This window comes from Salvelinus fontinalis, chromosome 31 (genome assembly GCF_029448725.1).
Source record: "Salvelinus fontinalis isolate EN_2023a chromosome 31, ASM2944872v1, whole genome shotgun sequence".
Lineage (NCBI taxonomy): Eukaryota > Metazoa > Chordata > Actinopteri > Salmoniformes > Salmonidae > Salvelinus > Salvelinus fontinalis.
In genome coordinates this window covers 48,569,511-48,592,755 of record NC_074695.1, presented here as the reverse complement: position 1 = coordinate 48,592,755, position 23,245 = coordinate 48,569,511, and the positions used below count along the sequence as shown (strand labels likewise).

The window sequence follows — 23,245 nt, the reverse complement described above, 5'->3', positions numbered from 1 at the left end:
CAAATTCGTGACATACTGTACAAATGAAAATTCATAACATTTAATTCAAATTGAAATTCGGAACCTATCATACGAATTGCCCCCCCCCCCCCCCCCCCCCCAAATTGACATAGTGGACCTGTTTTGGCTCGTGAGCACTTATAAAACTACTGGCTGAAATGATTAAAAAAAACTTTGTAGTACCGTTTTAAGCATTGCACCTGTACTGTCACTGTAGCTCAATTCCACCTTGCAAAGTCTGCATTTCACCACCTTCTCACTTAACTTCTGAAAGCATTGTCATACAGGACTTCACTGCTGTCACTTCCCTCTCTCTCTGCCATTTTTACAACTGTCAACAACGATGACATGCGGAGCGCTTTATATCCGTGGCAAATACTTTTTTTGAAATCCCCCTTTATAATGATGATTGGGACCTGTTAATGGTAGTTTTGTGATAAGTGCACTGTGATTTAGTTTTTCGGTTCGGGATTTCTTCTAAATGTCAACAATCCCAATTTTAATTAAACATTCACACCCCTATCCAGAACATGAATATCTTTCTTCTGAGAACATGGCAACCACGGTCTGTGTATGTTTGGTGTGACATTGATGAAATATTCCCCTAACCTTTAGAAAACTGGACACGGATGTTCTTGCAATGTCCCATGAAACATGTTCTCAGAATATCCAATATTAATGTTCTAGACATGTTTCATGGGACATTGCAAAAACATCTGAGTTCAGAGAACATGCTAACCATGTTCTCGGTAAGTTTTGTTCGACATGTTCGAATGTTCTCCTAACTCTAACAACAATACCTGCTAAATAGGTTCTCAGGAAGTTTTTTGCTGTTGTTCCCTTATCTAACGGAAAACTGGACACTCGAACATCAGAGGAACATTACGGGTAATACAAAAATGTTCTCTCTCCCTAGACGGGTAATATTACAAAAACGTTCTCTCTCCCTAGAGTTGTTAACTTGGATGTCAGTATGAGACAAGAAAAGTAGATCGATGAGAGGAAGAAGGTTCTTTAGATGCACACAAGGCGAGTAGAATATCCAACCTCTGTAGTCCAACCAATAAGGTTGTCTGTGCCTCAGAGATCCTCACAGAGTAATGATTAACAATAGGTAAATAAAGACACGTGTGCACGTTTGCATGTCTGTGTGGGGTGTGCTTGTGAGGGGATAACTCTTAGTGATATGACAAAAGCACAGATATGTGCTAGTGATGTTGAGAGGAGAGGGACTCTCCTGGATGCTGTTTCTGCTAATAGTATACAATATATCTGGTGGGTAAAGACATGAACCCCCAAGAGGAACACTGGATGGTCACTCTGCAGGTTGTGTTCTACCCAGCCTTGGCTATAGTGGGCATCCCTTGTGAGTATACCTAAACCTATAGAACTAATTGCTGCAAGGTATGGATGTCTTATACAGATGGATGAGTACAATGACTAGGGGCGTTGTAGGAAAACTGGCACATTTGTTCAGCACACATCAGAATATGCATGTTATTTTTTCCCACAAATATATTTGACAAATCAAATGTATTCCGCATTTAATGGATAATGCATTTAATGGTTATAATGAATCTTTGAGTAAATTATTAAATAAATTATTAAAAAGAAACGTCCCCTTTTCAGGACCCTGTCTTTCAAAGATAATTCATACAAATCCAAATAACTTCACAGATTTTCATTGTAAAGGGTTTAAACACTGTTTCCCATGCTTGTTCAATGAACCATAAACAATTAATTAACATGCACCTGTGGAACGGTCGTGAAGACACTAACAGCTTACAGACGATAGTCAATTAAGGTCACAGTTAAACTAAGGACACTAAAGAGGCCATTCTACGGACTCGAAAAACACCAAAAGAAAGATCCCCATGGTCCCTGCTTATCTGCGTGAACGTGCCTTAGGCATGCTGCAAGGAGGCATGAGGACTGCAAATGTGGCCAGGGCAATAAATTGCAAAGTCAGCACTGTGAGACGCCTAAGACAGCGTTACAGGGAGACAGGATGGACAGCTGATCATCCTCGCAGTGGCAGACCACGTGTAACAACACCTGCACAGGATCGGTACTTCCAAACTTCACACCTGCAGGACAGGTACAGGATGGCAACAACTGCCCGAGTTACACCAGGAACGCATAATCCCTCCATCAGTGCTCAGACTGTCCGCAATAGGCTGAGAGAGGCTGGACTGAGGGCTTGTAGGCCTGTTGTAAGGCAGGTCCTCACCAGACATCACCGGCAACAACGTCACCTATGGGCACAAACCCACCGTCGCTGGACCAGACAGGACTGGGAGAAACTGCTCTTCACTGACTTCACTGAGCGGGATCGATTTGGAGGTGGAGGGTCCTTCATGGTCTGTGGCGGTGTGTCACAGCATCATCGAACTGAGCTTGTTATCATTGCAGGCAATCTCAACGCTGTGCGTTACAGGGAAGACATCCTCCTCCCTCATGTGGTACCCGTCCTGCAGGCTCATCCTGACATGTCCCTCCAGCATGACAATACCACCAGCCATACTGCTCATTCTGTGTGTGATTTACTCGAAGACAGGCATGTCAGTGGTATGCCATGGCTAGCAAAGAGCCTGGATCTCAATCCCATTGTGCACGTCTGGGACCTGTTGGATTGGAGGGTGAGGGCTAGGGCCATTCCCGCCAGAAATGTCCGGGAACTTGCAGGTACCTTGGTGGAAGAGTGGGGTAACATCTCACAGCAAGAACTGGCAAATCTGGTTCAGTCCATGAGGAGGAGATGCACTGCAGTACTTAATGGCTCTGTTGGCCACACCAGATCCTGACTCTTACTTTTGATTTTGACCCCCCCTTTTGTTCAGGGACACACTATTCCATTTTTGTTAGTCACATGTCTGTGGAACTTGTTCAGTTTATGTCTCATTTGTTGAATCTTGTTATGTTCATACAAATATTTACACATGTTAAGTTTGCTGAAAATAAACGCAGTTGACAGTGAGAGGACGTTTCTTTTTTTGCTAGGTTTATATGGCTATAGTAACATTAAGCAAAGGCTGATACAAGCTTGATATAGGCTATGCATGTATGATTAAATGCTTAATTTCTTTCCAATGATTTTGTTTCCAAAACCCTAATGACACAAATCCCTCCACCAGCCAACATTGTTACCTTCCTCATCTTCTGGCGGAGAAACTGCCTGCTGTCCAAGTCCAGCACCTTCTACCTGATGGCCATCTCTGTAGCTGACACTCTGGTCCTCGTCTTCATCGTGGTGCTGGAGATCACGGTCAAATTTTGCCAAGAGGTACTTATTTAGTCAGAAATGTCACTGTTCTTTTCATTTCTAGTTCTGTCAGTAAAAGTTTACATTGGATTTCTATAAAAACGCTGTAATTACTACAGTAACAGCATTGTATTAACCCAGTAGCCTATTTCAGGGTTTCCCAAACTTTGTTCTGGGCCCCCCCTAGTGCATGCTTTAGTTTTTGCCAAAGTAGTACACAGCTGAAACAAATAATCAAAGCTTGATGATGAGTTGGTTATTGAATCAGCTGTGTTCTTCTAGGGCAGGGGTGTCAAACTCATTTCGCATCGTGGGCCACATACGGCCTAGGGAGATGTCAATTGGGCCGGACCATTAAAATTATACCATACTCTGCTATAAATAACCAAAATATCATGTCTTTCCTTTGTTTTGGTGTAAAGAAGCACAAGAACATTAGGAAAATATTGAAATTTAATGAACTATCCTTTTACAAAACATTTCATGAAACACCTCATATTTCCTTAGACAAATGTGCAATTTACTTTTATCATTCACAAATATGCATTGCAACTGATCCCACTGATTGTACAAAGGCACAAAACTTTAATTGGTACTGAAAAATATAGTAATGCACTTTAAGATTAAATGAGACTTTTAAAGAAAGGAATTTTTAAACCACTTACACATACGCATATAAAATCTAAATGTAATCCCTGCGTACACCTTACAAACTAAGGAGAGTGATTTTAAATGTGTAATGAAGAAAGTGTTCGCCTGTCCTGTAAATCTGTAAACTTCATACATGAAACATACATACACATACAATACATACTGAAAATTTATGGAGTTGTATGAACAGTAGAATTCCATCACACAACTTTTGTTTTGAAGCTGCTGACTAACATTAAAGTGCACATTTTTTAAATCACCACAGTAAGGATTCATCTTCACAGAGCTGTATTCTTTCAATGCAAACAGTATCTAAGGCAGCATTTTAAAGGTGTTAGTCTAGTCTGGACTTGTATTTGTTCCTGAAACTTGGCATCTTTTGGCCTGTACAAGTGCATCAACACCAGGTGTCATGTCCTGACTAGCTGTCACTTTCAGAATGTCATTTAAGTGCTTGTTTGTGAGCCTTGAACGCATTTTTGTTTTATTGATATTCATCACTGAGAAAATTTGTTCACAAAGGTAGGTTGTCCCAAACATGCACAAAATTTTAGCAGCCAGTGCTGTTAATTTGGGGTACCCTGGTAGTAGATACTGATAAAATCTGTCCAGACCTACAGAGGCAAATTTGCCCTTCAAATCTGCATCACACTGCAAATCAATTATCTCTAGCTGAATTTCGACCGGCAGATCAGAAGCTTTAACTGTGAAAGGTGAGCGAAAAACTGAAAATTCTGTCTCAAGTTCACCAAATACCTGAAAACGTTTCTCAAACTCCCGCAGTAGTCCTGCAATTTTGTCTTTGTACCGTTTCATGTCCGCATCAGGTCTGGTCACACACACATCTCTCAGACAGGGGAAATGAGCAGGGTTGCCATTTGCCAGTTGCATCTCCCACAAAGTCAGCTTCAACTTAAATGCATGTATGTTGTCAGAAAACTGTGTGACAACTTTTTTGCGGCCTTGCAACATTTTGTTCAGATTGTTCAAGTGTTCAGTAATATCAACCAAGAATGCAATCCTGAGATTGTAATTCCAACACCGGTTTTCCTTTTTTCTCCATGAACTGTCCGATTTCCTCTCGTAGATCAAAGAAATGCCTCAGCACAGCGCCTCGGCTTAACCATCTCACTTCAGTGTGGTATGGCAGGCTGTGGGTAATGTTGCTGTCGCTGAGAAGTTTGTCAAACTGACGATGGTTCAGACCTCTGGACCGGATGAAATTTACAGTGCGAACAACCACCTCCATGACGTGGTCCATTTTCAGCGACTTGCAACACAATGCCTCCTGGTGCAAAATACAGTGAAATGTCCAGAAACGATCTCCTCCATTAAGGGCTTGTACTTTGTCTTTGAACTTTGTCGCGGCACCTGCTTTCTTTCCGACCATGGATGGCGCGCCGTCTGTAGCCAGGCTGACAGCGCGGGACCAGTCCACTCCAACTCTGTCCAATGCAGCAACGACAGAGCCGAAAATGTCCTCGGCTGTTGTGGTGTCCATCATTGGCACCAACTCAAGAAACTCTTCAGTAACAGTCAATGTCTCATCAACTCCTCGAATAAATATGGCCAGTTGGGCCACGTCTGTGATGTCAGTGCTCTCGTCAATTGCCACGGAAAATGCAATAAATGACTTGACTCCCTGTTTCAATTGAATGTCTAAATCTGCCGATAGTTCCGAAATCCTCTCTGCTATAGTAATCCTCGTCAGGCTAATATTGGCAAAAGCTTGTCGCTTCTCGGGACATACAAGTTCAGCCGCCTTCATCATGCATCGTTTAACAAAGTCACCGTCGGAATACGGCTTCGATGCTAATGCTATTTCGCTAGCAATTAGGTAGCTGGCTTTTACCGCTGCTTCACTGACTTCTCGGCTCTGGATGAAAGTTGACTGCTGTTTCCTCAGACCCGCCAGCAATTCGTTAATCTTATCTCTTCTCAGTTGTCCTTGCAAGCCGTCATATTTTTCGCTGTGATGAGTCTCGTAGTGGCGTCGAATATTATATTCCTTCAATACCGAAACTTGTTGCAAACACACCAAGCACGAAGGTTTTCCGTGCATCTCTGTAAATAAATAGGACGTGGTCCATTTTTCTTTGAAAATTCTACACTCCTTATCTACTTTTCTCCGTTTGGATAACAACATTTTGGCTAATGAGGGTGTAGCGGAGAGGTAGAGACCAAGGTATTAACAACGTCGTAACAAGCAGCAGATGGCGCATTGATACCGTCTGCTGTTTTCAGTCTGTCTCAGTGATGCGGCTTGTCTTCTACTCTGATGGAAAGAGTGCGCCCCTTAGCGGATAATCCATGAATTGCAGCGAATTAAAAATATTAATTCCATGTCTTTTATGCATTTTTTCCACTTTCAAATTATCCTGCGGGCCTGATCGAACCTCCTTGGGGGCCGGTTCCGGCCCGCGGGCCGTATGTTTGACACCCCTGTTCTAGGGCAAAAAACAAAATGTACAACCACGGGCATCCCAGTACCGAGTTTGGGAAACCCTGGCCTACTTTACTAATTGTTTTGTCATTTCTTTGTAATGGATTTGAGTGTTTGTTGTTATTACACGGATGGCATTAGGAACTGTTCCCTCCATTGTATATGCACTTTAAATGAGGCTTGATTTGATTTGAGGAGCCATTTTGGAGCCGTGAGCCCTGGTGCCGCCTGAGAGACATTTTCAGCTATGGGGCCTACAACACCTCAACCTGGCTGGTGGTGGTTTTCACCGCAGAGCGCTTCATTGCCATCCACACCTGGACCATCAAGACCAAACTCCGCACCCCGCGCAGTGCCTTAGCAGCCATCACCATCATCTTACTCCTCAGCCACCTCCTGGCAATACCCTACTACTGGTCCAATGTCTCAGTTTACGACCACAACCAGACCAGATGGGCCTGTATATACGAACCTGAGGCCCCGCATGGTTATGTGCATGCCCTGTTGGGGGCCCAGACCTTAGTGGCCTACATCCTACCTTTCCTCATCATCCTCACCCTCAACGGGCTGACTCTGCGACAGATCTCCCTTAGCAACAGGGTCCACGTGGTGACGGCTGCCGACCTACCCATGTCCATGAGTGTCCATGAGCTTTGTGCTGCTATCCGTCGCCCGCGCAATCACCCAGATCATCATACGCACCACCTTCGTCTACGGCCAGGATCGCAACGACTACCCCCTGCAGATCAACGTGGCGGCTGACATTGGTAGCATGCTGAGCCTCAGTAATGCAGCCATCGACACGTACCTTTATGCCTGCACTCAGGCCAAGTTCCGTCAGGTATTCATAACCTGTGTCAGACAGGTTTTGTCCCATTGCAAGACTAACAAAACCCTGCCCAGCAGTAGACCTTTTATTAACCATTTATAACACTTTAGCCTTGTCCAGGTCTGGACCAAGCTGAAGGTACTTGGGGTTAGTGAGACTGTTTAAACCCTAGTTTCTCAGGACAATGGAAAACGGATTAGTTCTCATAACACAAATTCATAAATGGTTACCGTTTCTCCAGAAATCTACAGTTAACTAGGAACTCCATAAAACTCAGTTTAATATTGTCACCCGGGTAGTATGTGTGGGGTGGCAGGTAGCCTAGTGGTTAGAGCGTTGGGTCAGTAACCAAAAGGTTGCTAGATCGAATCCCCGATCTGACAAGGTAAAAATCTGTCGTTCTGCCCCTGAACAAGGCAGTTAAACCACTGTTCCTAGGCCGTCATTGTAAATAAGAATGTTCTTCTTCATTGACTTGCCTAGTTAAATAAAGGTCAAATTAAATGTGTACTTCACACCTTTTTGTTGCTCTGTAAAAGTAGGATGACATCACCCTGTCAATGCTCACAGCAGAATTACACATATGCAATGTTTGCCCCTGCAGTCAGAATTAATTTCCTTGAATAGGTTCCCAGTTACAATGCAAACAAAAGGAGAGATATACAAGAAAGGGAGAGCTCTGTTCCTGGCTGTAGCATTTTTAATTTCCTAAACAGGTGCCTGGGATTAAGAAATGCTATCTTGATTGTTTTGTCAACAAATATTTTGGAGTGGTAGCATTGTCTGCTGTTTGCTTAAGCCTGCTTGAAAGAGTTGTTTTTATATTTAATAACGGCAGCTGTGTTCACACTACCATATTGATCTGAGCCTTGCTGATGGAAAGCCACGACAGTGTCCGACTTTCGCCTATCGCAGATGCACCTCCCCTGACGACTTTGGTCAATAGTCGCCTTCAGTAGCCTTACAACTCGAACATACCCAATGAGTTCGACCTCCCCTGTTCAGACGTTGCATGCCTCAACCAATGGCTGCGTGCCACATCAACGACTGTGCTGTCGGGCAAAATCAATAGGTTGAGCCAGAGCCGGCCTACCTTAAACACACCATTTTGAAGTCAGCACAAACTACTTATAGGATGGTAGGTTCAGGTCGTGTTCCCCCAGAATGTCAGATCCTCACAAGGTAAAGTTCTTATTATTGAGAAGTGATTTTCTAAGAGGAAGGTATTTTTGTGTGCTAATTCCCAGGTTTGAGTAAAACGATGGAAAATATGCTTTTCTGTGTATTGGGCACAAAATGGTTGAATCAAGGGTATTTGTCAACGCATTGTGATGTGGAAAGTACATGGAAAATACATTGACTTTGGAAAAAAAGTAATCAATGTTAACTGTTGTTTAGAGGATGAAATTTCAACCACAGGATTTTCATAACTAACCACATTTCCATTCAGCAGCAATTTAGCATGTTTGCACACCACCCCGTAATTGTTTGATCTAGCATGGATGACAACCTGTAAAAAACAACCTTGAAAACTTTTTCCAGGTTGTCTGGTCTAGTACTGCTCAGCTTTCACATTTTGCTGCATTAAAATGCAAATCTAGAAAGTGACTACATTTTTTTTCTACCAACGTATACAATCTACTCCACATTTAAGTCAAATAAATTATAGAAAAATGTTCTAATAAAAAATGCAATGACTTGTTTTCACACCCCAGAGTTAATTGGTGGAAGCAGTGTTGGCAGCTATTGCAGCTGTGAATAATTTTGAATAAGATTCTCACAACTCTTTTGGAGCATACAGTGCATTTGGAAAGTATCCAGACCCCTTAACTTTTTTCACATTTTGTTACATTAGAGCCTTATTCTAAAATGTATTAAATACATATTTTCCTGATCAATCTACACACAATACCCCATAATGACAAGGCAAAAACAGGTTTAGACATTTTTGCACATTTATATATTTTTTGTTACAGAAATACTTTATTTACATAAGTATTCAGACCCTTTGCTAGAGACTCAAAATCCAGTTCAGGAGCATCCTGTTTCCATTGATCATCCTTGAATTGTTTCTACAACTTCGAGTCCACCTGTGGTAAATTCAATTGATTGGACATGATTTGGAAAGGCACACACCTGTCTATACAAGGTCCCACAGTTGACAGTGCATGTCAGAGCTAAAACCAAGCCATGAGGTTCAAGGAAATTGTCCATAGAGCTCCGAGACAGGATTGTGTTGAGACAGATCAGTGGAAAGGTACCAAACATTTCTGCAGCATTGAAGGTCCCGAAGAACACAGTGGCCTCCACCAGACACATCCTAGAGCTTGCCGCCCGGCCAAACTGAGCACTCAGGGGAGAAGGGCCTTGGTCAGGGAGAAGACCAAGAACCCGATGGTCACTCAGAGAGCTCCAGAGTTCCTCTGTGGAGATGGGAGAACCTTCCAGAAGGACAACTATCGCTGCAGCACTCCACCAATCAGGCCGCTATGGTAGAGTGGCCAGACAGAAGCTACTCCTCAATAAAAGGCACGACAGCTCGCTTGGAATTTGCCAAAAGGCACCTAAAAGGACTGAAAAACAAGATTCTCTTTTCTGATGAAACCAAAATCGAACTTCTTGGCCTGAATGCCAAGAGTCACGTCTGGAGGGAACCTGGCACCATCCCTACAGTGAAGCACGGTGGTGGCAGCATCATGGTGTGGGGATGTTTCTCAGCGGCAGGGACTGGGAGACGAGTCAGGATGGAAGGAAAGATGAGCGGAGCAAAGTACAGAGATCCTTGATGAAAAGTGCTCTGGAGCAGATTAAGACCTCAGACTGGGGCAAAGGTTCACCTTCCAACAGGACAACGACCCTAAGCACACAGCCAAGACAACACAGGAGTGGCTTCGGGACAAGTCTCTGGATGTTCTTGAGTGGCCCAGCCAGAGCCCGGACTTGAACGCGATCAAATAGCTGTGCAGCGACGGTACCCATCCAACCTGAAAGAGCTTGTGAGGATATGCAGAGAAGAATGGGAGAAACTCCCCAAATACAGGTGTGCCAAGCTTGTAGCCAAGAAGAGTAAAGGCTGTAATCGCTGCCAAAGGTGCTTCAACAAAGTACTGAGCAAAGGGTCTGAATTCTTATGTAAATGTGATATTTCAGTTGTATTTTTTATAAATTTGCTAAAATGTCTAAACCTGTTTTGCTCTATTATGGGCTATTATGTGTAGATTGATAATAAAAAAAAAAAAAAGAATTATCAATTTTAGAATAAGGCTGTAAAGTAATAAAATGTGGTAAAAGTCAAGGGGTCTGAAAACTTTCCAAGTGTACTATATATCAATTGTTTGTCAAAATTGCTCAAGCTCAGTATATTTTCTTGGGAATCATTGATGGAAGGCAGTTTTCAAACCTTCCCTGATTTTCAAGCATATTTTCATGTCAGGACCATTCAGGAACCCTCAACACCTCTTGGAAAGTCATACTGGTCTGTCTTCAGCATTAAAATGTGTAATTGTCCTGCTGAAAAATACAACTTTATCACAGGGTTAGGTATTTGAGAAGACTACGACACCTTTCCTTTAACTTTTTACCTTTGCATCTATTATATTTATTTTGATCCTGACAGCGAGCTGGCCATTACTCTGACACTTAAAAAGGCACAACACAACTTGCTCTATAAATACTTTGAAAAAACAGAGTCTAGACAAGTTGAGCCACACGGCTATCTCTCTGACCACCACAGGGCTCATGGCACTAGCCTAGCTAGTTAGCATATTGCTAGCCGGAGAGAAGCGTGGGCTTCCCTTGTCTCTCAACAAACAAAATGTGTCTCTCGACAGTCGAGCTGTGAAGCTAGGGTGATCAGTCTAGTCAACACGATACGGTGAACGTAGGGCTGGGCGATATGGCCCAAATATCATATTACAGTATTTCTCACTTGACATTTCTGAATAATAAAACGTTCTAAGTATGCTTTTAGGGACGTGCATGACCCTAGGATGGCAACTTAATTCTAATTGGTTTTAATGTGGGCTTTATCCATCCTGATTCCTTTATACTGTTCAACCAAACTTCAACCAAAAATAAGTAGGACAATACTTCACTGTCAGTTGTCTTATTTGTAGAACATTGCATAGGAATCAAAATCCTCTTTTGTAGACCAACTATGGTACTCGACCAATGGTTTTCCATTTGCATAGTTATATTTTTACAATGTGTTATCATTTACACAATTTTTTTTGTGTTAGTATGCCTATAATTTTTTGGGGGCCGTGCATTTATCTTCAAATACAGTTCTTACTTTCACCACTAGAGGTAGTAAGACAACTGAGAACTATCTATTTGGCATGGTTGCCCTCCCGAAGGTGACTTGTGCTAGCAAGTACAACAGTTCTCAGTTTTTAGCAGTTTCTTGCTGGCTATAAAAACAGATTTAAATAATTATGGAAACAAATCAAACATGAAAATCCAAACCAGCCCATGAATGAATACAGGTATATATTTTTTTTTTCTTCAATAACCACAAACTCCAAAGCAAATCAGGGGGAGGTAAATAGGTATACTATATTTAGTACTCTAGTTTAAAGTCCTATCATCCTCTGTTGTGTATTTATCTTAAAAATATTCTTATTCCGCCCAGCCCTAGCCTAAATGCGAGTTAGCAAGTTTTCACTTGCGGGTGAAAAAGCTAGTTTGGGGTAGCTAGCCTTCCGGCGAGTTACCCGCGTTAGGTAAGCCTTACGGCAAGAGCTAATCTTTTTAGTGTCATTTCTAGCTAGCTAGGCGAGAGTTAGGAGCTAGCAACACTACCGTTGCTGTGTAGTACTAGTACGGTTAGCTTGCCTTGCGGCGAATGCTAGTCCTTTGTTAGCTAGCCTTGCAGCTGGTTGGCTAAAGCCTTGCGGCGGAGATGACTAAACTAATACCAATAGCAAGCCGTGTGATGCTAGCTAAACGGAGACTGACGAGTAGAAAATTAATTCTATTCTAAGCAAAACCTTTCAAGTTGAAGTCCTACATTTGGCAGTGTTAACCTCACGGTTCTCCTGAGAACGGTTCAGTAAGAAAAACAGAAATCCAGTCGAGTTGAAAAGCGCTTTAGTGTACGCAGTCAACTTCCGCAAGGAAGACAGGCGAGAATGACCAGTTGGGCGGGCGAGTGACTCCCTTTATGGAGGAGAGGGGCTCACCTCACTCACCACTCGACCTGTTTGTCTCCATCAGATGCTGTGTGATTGCTTACTTCGAGCTGGGGAGTTTGTCAGGATCAAAATAAATAACAGAGCAGAGCCCAGGTAAAAACTTAGAGGAAAACCATACTCAGTCTTCTGAAAATCTCTCCCAGGATTAGGTTTTCTGCAGGACAATTACACACATTTGTATGCCAGAGACACACCAGAATGCATTTCCAAGAGGTGTTGAGTGTTCCTGAACGGTCCAGTCTCAGTCTTGACTTTAAGCTACTTAAACAAATCTGAGACAATGTTTGAATATTGCTGTCCAATGATTCCCAACCAAATTTACTGAACTACAGCAATTGACAAAAACTTCAACACAGGTGTGGTTCCTGAATTAAGTAATCAAATAAAATCTCATCATGCTTAGGGCCTGAGAGCATTTTGTGGAAGTATGGCGTCGCATCCCTACAATAGAGATCCAGAGGCGCATTGAAGCTGTTCTGGCAGTTCATGGTGGGCCAACACCCTATTAACATAATTTATGTTGGTATTTATTTTATTTTGGCAATTACCTGTATGTTACCCTAAGAGTTGTGCAAGGTTTGTGGAATCTTATTCAAAATGATTGACAGCTGTTCCATTTAAATATTTTTTGGGAACATTTTCACATTTTCCTTCACTTTGAGAATGTAACGTAGATCGGTAGGAAAAATATAAAATGTAATCCGTTTTAGATTTAATTTTAAAGGCCGCAAAATGTGAACTGTGCAAGGGGTGTAGAACTTCACTACGCACTGTAAATATGAAATATACTGTATAGAATTGGGCCAAAGGCATTTAAAACATGTTAGTTAGTATTGTATTAAATGCGCTTATATTGTGACTCAAATTTTAATACAATTCTTCAATATGAAAATATTTTTCTTTTTCAAATGGGCTATACATGTTTTGCTTTAAACTACCACATTTGGACGGACATTACCAATACATTTTAATGACAAATGTTTTTTTTTTTTTTAAGGAAATCAAAGCCATCTATTTAATCTGATCATGTATAATAATAAGATATCTATTTAATCTGATAACTTTTCACCTCTGTGTAAAGCCTCTGATGGAAATTCACCAGTGACTCAATTACAGAACTATGTGATGGCAGGTTTTGGTGCAACGCTCCATCTCGACCACAGTATTTTACCATGATTAAAATCTTCCAAAAGTGTAAATATGACATTTACTGCTTAGCTACTGATTTTGCAGACATCTGCTTAGACTACATTTTCTACTGAATGACTCGGTGTGGGATGCTACATGTAAGTGTCCACACACACAATTCAATAGTGACAGACAGAATGCAATAACTTCTCTGACAAAGTGTAGGTTGTTAGAAGTACTGGTTCTGTAACTGTTATCACATCAGATACATGTAGGGCAAAATCTCTGCTTCATATCAGCATAATTTCTTTTTTTTTTATGAATAAAGATCCTAAAATAATATCAACCCATTCCTTACCAATTTGTTATATGTACAATAATAAGGCCTATTCAATGAAACGGGTGTCCTCATTTTAAGGCTACAGAGAGCACAATGTTAGCCTGGATGCAAGTCAGAGACTTGCTTCACTTTCTCAGCCTGGTAATTCTGTCAAAGAAATTCGGGGCATTGTGTCGTTAATGAGCGCCGTTTCTACGGAACACAGGGCGGTCATATTTTAATTACTTGGTCATTTTGTCATAAGCAACCATGGTCACAGAAGGCCCAATGTCAGGTATTGTTAACCCCACCCATAGACCCAGAAGGTGATGCTTGGCCAGGTCATATTCTAACTGTGTAGTGTATTCTTACTGAACAGACATCACGTAACATTAATAACACCCAATTTAGCCAAATCCTGGAGTAGCCTTTATTTCATGAATGATAAACAATTTGTTATTGGGCTTTTTTGCACATCTATACATACTTGTCGATGAAATATTGAAGTTCTATTATTTCTTCCTCCCAGGCTTCGGAACTTTGTTGTCTAGTCCCTGGATGTACTTGCCGGGAATTTGATACTTATCTGCAAAATAAAGTGTGAAAAAGCCTTAGAAATTATGTACATAAACACCTGTAAAATCAAGAGCCGGAATCAAGACATTACAAGACTGAGGTTCCCAATAGGACATATTTGCGAACCTAGTAGAAGTTTGCAGACTTGCTGGACCTGGTTTCCCTGTATTTGGACCAGGACTCGGTCCTTGGAGCCGGGGACCGGGTTCAGGGCTGAGCTGGCTTGGACTCTGTGCTGCAGGGCGACTGACACAGCCATGGGGTCCAGACCATACACCTCCAGGTTCTTTATCATTGTCACCTAAAGAGAAGGGAGAAAGGGACGGACGGAAGGATATTTGATTAAAATCACAAAGATTGAGGAGTGTTGCTTTAAAACATGAGTTCGTAAACATGTTGTCATGGGTGTACCTTCTTGTTGGAGCCCCTGGAGGCCACAGAGATGTCTATGGGCTCAATGTGGCCCTTCTTTACTATGGGTGGCTGGCCAGGGAACACCAGCTGGTGGCAGTGCTGCATTTTGTATAGCGTCCTGTGGACACAAGATGGTGGTGTTGAGTCATAATCCAAGGCCAGTGATGCAGCATGACTTCAGGCCAATGTTTCACTACCCACAGCCGTTTACCTGCTGAAGAGGTCATCCCACTTGAGTGCCTCCACCTCCTGGTACTCTGACTTCTCCAGTAGGCAGTCACATAGGATCGGGTTAATGATGACATAACTGGTGGAGAGTTCACACAGACTGTGTTAATATAGGATTGTGGATAGCTATCACCTTGAACAAGATACTCTCTTGGGGCATATTTGCGCTGGCAGTGCATCTCCCAAACAACTGGATATTGAACGTCTCAGATCATAAAATCATGTCTCAAATAACGAATGAAAGTGAACGCTTTGAATCCACGCAATCTCACTTTTTATTATTTTCATCCACCAGCTCATTCCTCTTCACATAATCTGTGATGATTGCTCTCACTTCCGATGGTTGGAGAACTGTTCCTTTCCTTTGAGAGAGAGCACATACATGTCAGTATAACACAAAAAAAAAAATATTTTTTATTTTTTAAAGACTACAAACACACTAACGCTTGCAGGCATGTACCCAGACTCACCTCTTCTTGGCATCTTGAAACAGAGGCTCCAGACGAGAGGACACACTGTAGAGGGTAGTGATCTCAGGGGGATGGTAGGGCTTCTCCCCCTCTGCTCCTCCCACCTCCACTGAGGCCTCCTCTATCCCAGGATCCTTTGGGGTGCGGAAGGAGCGCAGTCTAGATGCAGCAGAAAAGACTCTAGTAAAACACTTCACTATTGCTAATCTCAAGCCCCTTCATAAATGTCGTAGGTGGAAGAGGCTATACTCACTCTGGGTTCTTCCAGTCAACCTCTACAATGCTCTCCACCCCTTTACTCAGCTCCTTCACCCTCACCAGGCTGTGCTGCTGCTGCATGCACTGAAGGAACTTGGATAACTGGGGACAAAACATTTAGGATTTAAAAGGATAATTCAGTGATCATTGATGGATAGTCAAATTAAAAATGTCTGGGTTTTGCCATCCTGTCTCCAAAATTCAAGTTTATTAGAAACATCATAGCATTATGAAATGAGATGTATTTTATAAGTTTAGTCAAGGTCCACTCTTATTCTAAGACAGGGGTTACCTTTTTATAGCTTGATTTCTTGATGTCAAGTTGCTTTCCACTTGGACTGTAAAAACAACAATTCATATGAGTGTTCAATTCAAAGCTACTTCTTTTAAGCAGAATCCTAACTTGAGATAGGCCAGATGCACAGAACTCTTTTGCACTTATGCACTGATGTTAGTGGGAAACTCAATGTCCCCGAGTAGTGTTTACCAGCAGGAGAACATGTGGATGCGCAGGAAGCTACTGGTCAGCAGGGGGAGCTCTGACTTCTTCACTTTGCTCTTGAGCGCCTGGAGGAAACACTGCAGTAGCAGGGCATCCATCTGCTCTGTAAGGAGAGGACTATGTTTGAGATGCAAGTTTGTGATATATACTGTAATTGTCTCTTTTTGTTTGTCAATTCATGACTCATGCAATAAGATAACTGCTTTCAAAGAAAGACACTTAAAATCAAATATGTTTGCCATCAATCTCTGTTTTAAGGATTTTGATTTATGAAGGACAATGTAATTGTGATGGAATTACATATTGACAGAATACTAGAGCAAAGAAAACCAGAACTCTTCTCAATTCCCTTAGACCCAAACACATGGACACATTAAATAAATGCCAAACTCTCCTCTCCCTGGATCTCCAGTTGAGCAGTAATAGCTACCTTGTGGGCTTCTCGGGTCTTCTCCTTCCTCTTTCCCATGCTCCCCCTCCTCCCTGTCAGCCAGGCTGAGCTCCTGGATACCAGGACAGGGGGCATCTGTGGCCTTGTCACCATCAGAGTTGGGACACGGTTCCTCTTCACCCCCCTCTGTTGCCTCATCATCCTCCTCTTCTTCTCCATACATTGCCTCGACACCCTCAGTGTCCACATCAGGAATGGAGGGAGGACCAGACTTGTCTCCAAATGCCCTAAAAAAGAAAGAAAGTGTAACACTAACCAGGTTTCCATCCACAGTTTTTATGCGAGTAAAGTCATACCGTATAAAAATTAAAATCACGGCAGCTGTGATGGAAACAGGAAGTTTCGTTACAATTTTGTAAATGTCGACAGATAATCTGTTCGTTCGACATGGTGAGATCTTTTTGTGTCTAAAATTAATTATGCAATAAATGGTGGTGGAAACGACTTTATGCACAAATATTGATATCATATCGAAGTAGACTTTGGAGTCACGTGATTATATGGTGGTGGTCCTCCGACTATGACTCGGGGAAACCATACAGTTTACTAGGCCACAGACTTCACAGGGTGGTGAAAGTGCACTGTGATCTTGATGACCCTTTCCCAATAAATATCAATGGTCGTATCCTGGTGACCTGCTGAATGATGCTGGAGTACCATTTCACACATAAAAACATTCTTCTCGCCCTTATCCATAATAATATCATCATGTAGACCAGCCTACCCGCACTGTATCTGCTAGAGCACACATGCCAAGGCCAGAGGAGGCTATTCAATGCAACAGTTTGTGACAAAACTATCGGTAGAGTTGAAAATGCGATGGAACTTTAGGTTTTTATTTGTTACATGAAAACTTAAGCAAGAAAGACAGTTTTGTTTGCACTATGTCATCACGTATATATATATATTTTTTTTTGGTTTGCACTACGTCATCACCCAACACGTTCGTTGGGTGGAAACGCACCAAATACACATTTTCTTTATGTGGATTTTAGAATATTCACATGAAAATCTGTCCCCAACTGGATGAAAAACTAGCTATTGACAAACAAATATGTCAGGGTTATAGCAATTGACCGTCTGACCATGCTTTAGTGTGTGTGTTGAGGTTGACCAGGCACTCACCACAGGCTGTCCATGTAGGTGTGGAGGACTGTCACCCCTCTGCCCTTCATGCCCGAGCTCCTCATCTCAGCACTGGACATGGTGGCAGTGCCCACTGCCATGGGAGCCCTGGAAACAAACAAACAACCAGGACGTTGTGAGAAAGAATATGAAGCCTGCCATTGTCAACGTGTTCATTATAGACAGCGGTAACAGCCAATTAGTGACCACAAAAACGGCTTTAGTCGATCAACTTCCTGCTGGATGTATGGCTTAGCCCTACCTGTTGCTAACAACTTTAACAGCACAGCAGTCCCCCTTCTTCACCTCTGGGAGACCACTTAGAGGCACCACCACTCCAGGCAGCATGAGATCTGTGGAGGAGCAGGGAGGATAGAGTTTCAGAATACATGTTAATGACTGATACATTGATTAATATTAGTCCAGGTTTTACATAAGACCTCACCTGCCCCTCCAGCCAGCTTCTGTAGCACTGGAGGCCAAGTTGTGAATGTTGGCAAGACATGGGGATAATGCCAAAGCGTATACACTGAAAAACAACAAGACACACTGTACAGTCAAGAATTCACTTTTTTTCCCGGAATTATATGGTCAGTGCCTCTACCACTTGACTGTAACCCTACCTGTGGGATAGAGGCATTTCTCCAGCTCAAAGAACACTGGGTTCTTATGAAGCACGTAGAGGGTCACTGCATCTCCCTTGTGGGCATAAATCTTCACCACATTCAGCTCCTCCTTGTTTGGGACCAACTCGGATAGTTCCTCCACAGACAGAGAGGGAAAGGCTGTGGATAAGTCAGCTTTCAGCTTCCTCCTAAAGGTGAGAGGTGATATGAAATATTATCTGAAATAGTTTTCAGGAAATGTTATGCTTTCATTTCCACAAGCCTATAATAACTGAATTACAACCACCACCTGCATCTTAGTTGTGGAGTAGGAAATGGAACAGGTCATATATCCAAAACCTAGATGTATGCAATAATCTTCTGTAGCCCAAAGGCTGGCAGATGGTGATATTTTGTCGCTTTGTCGCAATCTGCCGGCCTTCGGGCTACCGGCACAGTAAGTTGGAATTTGATTTAACTTCAGGCTTCCCACCGATAGTTTTTGTGCAACCCAATACAATAGCGAGCAACGCTGCAGTGTAAATACTCCAGCGTTGCTAATAATAGCAGATGGGTACCCATCTACACTAATCGTAGACGCTAACTATCATTAGCGTCTATTGATGAAGGGGGCTCAATACGCATTTCATGGGGGACTTTTGTTAAGAGCCCCGACGCTTTCTCTAAATGTGAACAGGCATCCCTTCCAGTACTGTTTTGGAAACATTAAAGATTGTGTTCCTTATATCAGTGAGAATTTTTTTTATACAAAATGTTTAATTACTACACACCTTCATAGGGTTACCACACGACCATATGTCCACGTTACAGCACTTGTTCACAGAAAAGAGATGGAAGACAGGCATACCAGCGCTAATTAGATTTCTGCATCTCCAAACACCTGTGTGTAAACGGAAGACTGACGCCACAAACGTGTGGTCACTGAAAAACACTGTCGGCTGCAATTGTGTTAAAAACAGTTAAAAAGTGTCCAGTAAGTGTATATTTTGATGTGATATAAAAGTAGAGGTCTTTAGGTTTCAAGAACCGTACGTACTGCAATTGAGAATCAATTTGTCCATTGACTATACATTGCATCCGTGAAGTATTCAGACCCCTTGTCTTTTTCCACATTTAATTACATTACAGCCTTATTCTAAAATGGATGAAATAAGTGTCCTCAATCTACACACAATACCCCATAATGACATTTCATAGACATTTCTGCAAATGCATTGAAAATAAACTGAAAATATCACATTTACATAAGTATTCAGACCTTTTACAAAGTACTTTGTTGAAGCAACGTTGGCAGCGATTACAGCCACGAGTCTTCTTGGGTATGACGCTACAAGCTTGGCATACCTGTATTTGGGGAGTCTCTCTCATGCTTCTCTGCAGATCCTCTGAAGATCTGTCAAGTTGGATGGGGAGCATCGATGCAGAGATATTCGATCGGGTTCAAGTCCGGGCTCTGGCTGGGCCACTCAAGGATATTCGGAAACTTGTCCGAAGCCACTCCTGCGTTGTCTTGGCTGTGTGCTTAGGGTTGTTGTCCTGTTGTAAGGTGAAACTTCCCCCCAGTCTGAGGTTCCGAGCACTCTGGATCACGTTTTCATCAAGGCTCTCTGTACTTTGCTCTATTTATCTTTCCCTTGACCCCGACTAGTCTCCCAGTCCCATGCCCACTGCATGATGCTGCCACCACCATGCTTCACTGTAGGGATGATGCGTGGTTTCCTCCAGGCGTGACGTTAGGCATTCAGGCCAAAGAGTTCAATCACAGTTGTCGGACCAGAGAATCTTGTTTCTTATGGTCTGAGAGTCCTTTAGGTACCTTTTGGCAAACTCCAAGTGGGATGTCGTGTGCCTTTTACTGAGGAGTGGCTTCCATCTGGCCACTCTACCATAAAGGCCTGATTGGTGGAGTGCTGCAGAGATGGTTGTCCTTCGGGAAAGTTCTTCCATCTCCACAGAGGAACTCTGGAGCTCTGTCAGGGTGACCATCGGGTTCGTGGTCACCTCCCTGACCCAAGACCCTTCTCCCCCGATTGTTCAGTTTAGCCCAGCGGCCAGCTCTAGGAAGAGTCTTGGTGGTTCCAAACTTCTTCAATTTAAGAATGATGGAGGTCACTGTGTTCTTGGGGAACTTCAATGTAGCAGAAATGTTTTGGTACCCTTCCCCAGATCTGTGCCTCGACACAATCCTGTCTCGGAGCTCTACAGACAATTCCTTTGACCTCATGTCGTGGTTTTTGCTCTGACATGCACTGTCAACTGTGGGACCTTATATATAGACAGGTGTGCCTTTCCAAGTCATGGCTAAGCAATGGAATTTGCCACAGGTGGACTCCAAGTTGTAGAAACATCTCAAGGATGATCAATGTTAACAGGATGCACCTGAGCTCAATTTCAAGTCTCATCGCAAAGGGTCTGAATACTTACGTAAATAAGGTATGTTTATTTTTAATACATTTGCTGAAATGTCTCAACTGGTTTTCTCTGTCATTGTGGGGGTATTGTGTGTAGATTGAGGAAAATATGTAATTTAATCAATTTTGAAATAAGGCTGTAATGTAACATGTGGAAAAAGTCAAGGGGTCTGAATCAATCTCTGAATGCACTGTAAATACCAGTGAATTCTCGCCTCTGAGAATAGTATTGACGTATACACTGAATGGGTGACTGTTCATCGGGAAGTGAATAGAGGATGTTGTTCCTATTGACAACTGGAACGTATTAAAACCAAAACCAGTAGACAGTTTTGGTGTGTGTGTGTGTGCAGTTAATAAATACAAGTAATACGGTTACTATTTATTCCCATGTATGTGTAGATGGTACATTTTAAGTCTTCAATATCACGAACTGTTTCTGCATATTGGATATTGATTTGGACACGTTACCTGTGCTATTGGGCTATTTATCTGAATGTTGTCTCAACTGGAAGCAGCAAAACAATTTTCAACTTCAGTTTTAGGAATCTGTCAACATTAATTTCCAATGGTATTGTACTTAACTAGGTAGAAACCGCTGACCGAGTACAAATACCTGCTGTGATATACAGAAATAAACCTAAAAAGGTTTTACCCTGCCAGTCTATAACTGGCAAATGGAACAAGGGACTCTCCTCACCTGTCGGATCCTTTGATCACTGTGTTGGACTTGACACGGAACGATTTCGAAAACATCGTATACGTTACCGTTGTTAGTTCAAGCTCTTACTCCTGAGATGTATTCAAATATTTAGTAAGTTCAAACCCACATTTCGCAAGTTCATTCGTAAAAAAATAAAAATACAGCACTAGAAATGGAAAACAGCGTGTCCATTTTGGTGCATCATAAAATACGTCCGACAAGACTCTGCCATTGCTGCTAGTTTGTTCCTAGGATGGGGTTTAACAGCGGTTGGCATCAATGCATTACCGCCACCAGCTGGACGGAGTTTTTAATAAGAAACTAAAAAAAACGACATACAAAATTAAACACTAAAATTAACTAAATCCATTCCACTTCAATCAGTCCACTTAACAAATTGTCACGAGGGGGTGTGGTATATGGCCAATATTCAACGGTTAACGTTTTTTCTTATGTACGACGCAACGCAGAGTGCCTGGATACAGCCCTTAGCCGTGGTATATTGGCCATATACCACAAACCCCCGAGTTGCCGAATTGCTATTATAAACTGGTTACCAACGTAATTAGAGCAATAAAAATAAATGCTTTATCATACCCGTGGTATACGACTGTCAGCCAATCAGCATTCAGGGCTTGAACCACACAGTTAACTATCCAAAATAAATCCCTACACAGCCTCAGGGTCCTGTGAAGGAGTAACATCCACCGACAGGATTACTTGCACAGCCTCGGCTGTGAAATTTGTTGGTACCCTTCCCCAGATCAGTGCCTCGGCACAATCCTGTCTCAGAGCTCTATGGACAAATCCTTCGACCTCGTGGCTTGGTTTTTGCTCTAACATGCTCTGTCAACTGTGGAACCTTACATAGACAGGTGTGTGCCTTTTCAAATCATGTCCAATCTATTGAATTTACCACAGGTGGACTCCAATCAAGTAGTAGAAACATCTCAAGGATGATGAATGGAAACAGGATGCATCTGAGCTCTATTTCGAGTCTCATAGAAAAGGGTCTGAATACTTATGTAAATAAGGAATTTGTTTTTAATTTTTTATAAATTTGCTAAAGAAACTAGAAACATGTTTTTGCTTTGTCATTGTGGGGTATTGTGTGTAGATTGATGAGGAAATCATTAAATTTGATCAATTTTAGAATAAGGCTGGAACGTAACAAAATGGGGTTAAAGGGAAGGGGTCTGAATTCTTTCCGAATGCACTATATATAAAAAAATACAATAAATTAAATTCTTGACGGTAGCCTCTGTGCAGGAATACAAGCACAGCCTGCACAGCCAGCACAGGCCCATATTTATGGATTAAGGAATTAAAATAATTGTTTCTTAATGTGATAGATAAACCAAATCATGCAAAAACCCATTGTGTTTCTCATATAGTTTTAAACAAAAATTCTATGTTTTATGTGAATACATCTGTAGAAGGTGTTCTGGGCAAACAGAGTAAAATCCATGTATTGTCGAATAAAATGGTCACAACCAATACCAGTTTATGGTTCCTGACAAAATGAGAAAAGTTTTTCTGTTGAAATTGTAAATATATTCACAATTCCTGACATTTAATCCAAGTAAACATTTACCTGTCTTAAGTCAGTTAGGATCACCACTTTATTTTAAGAATGTGAAATGTCAGAATAATAGTA

The 23,245-nt window shown here is 42.1% G+C and overlaps 2 protein-coding genes across 2 annotated transcripts; one reads left to right on the top strand and one right to left on the bottom strand.

Annotated features, from left to right (window-relative positions):
* The first annotated feature begins 1,287 nt into the window (after positions 1-1,287).
* On the top strand, positions 1,288-7,444 carry LOC129829332 (probable G-protein coupled receptor 139). The gene is made up of 5 exons (XM_055891003.1): positions 1,288-1,366; positions 3,135-3,283; positions 6,555-6,998; positions 7,045-7,197; positions 7,427-7,444. Exons 1-5 carry the CDS (start codon positions 1,288-1,290, stop codon positions 7,442-7,444), a joined length of 843 nt encoding a protein of 280 aa, XP_055746978.1.
* A 6,796-nt stretch (positions 7,445-14,240) lies between these two features.
* eif2d (eukaryotic translation initiation factor 2D) lies at positions 14,241-21,841 on the bottom strand. The gene is made up of 15 exons (XM_055893021.1): positions 21,586-21,841; positions 18,472-18,662; positions 18,294-18,377; positions 18,111-18,201; positions 17,849-17,956; positions 16,703-16,950; positions 16,258-16,375; positions 16,063-16,108; positions 15,766-15,872; positions 15,513-15,671; positions 15,315-15,404; positions 15,026-15,121; positions 14,812-14,932; positions 14,527-14,701; positions 14,241-14,410 (listed from the first exon to the last, which is right to left on the bottom strand). Exons 1-15 carry the CDS (start codon positions 21,639-21,641, stop codon positions 14,337-14,339), a joined length of 1,764 nt encoding a protein of 587 aa, XP_055748996.1. The 5' UTR covers positions 21,642-21,841; the 3' UTR covers positions 14,241-14,336.
* Positions 21,842-23,245: the final 1,404 nt, after the last annotated feature.

What these genes read in the sequence shown, in the direction of transcription:
- LOC129829332 (XM_055891003.1), top strand. Translation starts at nt 1,288, where the DNA reads ATGAACCCCCAAGAGGAACACTGGATGGTCACTCTGCAGGTTGTGTTC. An exon ending in GGCTATAGTGGGCATCCCTT is followed by an intron (nt 1,367 to 3,134) that starts GTGAGTATACCT and finishes TCCCTCCACCAG; the next exon opens with CCAACATTGTTACCTTCCTC. An exon ending in CGGTCAAATTTTGCCAAGAG is followed by an intron (nt 3,284 to 6,554) that starts GTACTTATTTAG and finishes TGATTTGAGGAG; the next exon opens with CCATTTTGGAGCCGTGAGCC.
- eif2d (XM_055893021.1), bottom strand. Translation starts at nt 21,641, where the DNA reads ATGTTTTCGAAATCGTTCCGTGTCAAGTCCAACACAGTGATCAAAGGA. An exon ending in GTGATCAAAGGATCCGACAG is followed by an intron (nt 18,663 to 21,585) that starts GTGAGGAGAGTC and finishes TCTCACCTTTAG; the next exon opens with GAGGAAGCTGAAAGCTGACT. An exon ending in GAAATGCCTCTATCCCACAG is followed by an intron (nt 18,378 to 18,471) that starts GTAGGGTTACAG and finishes GTTGTTTTTCAG; the next exon opens with TGTATACGCTTTGGCATTAT.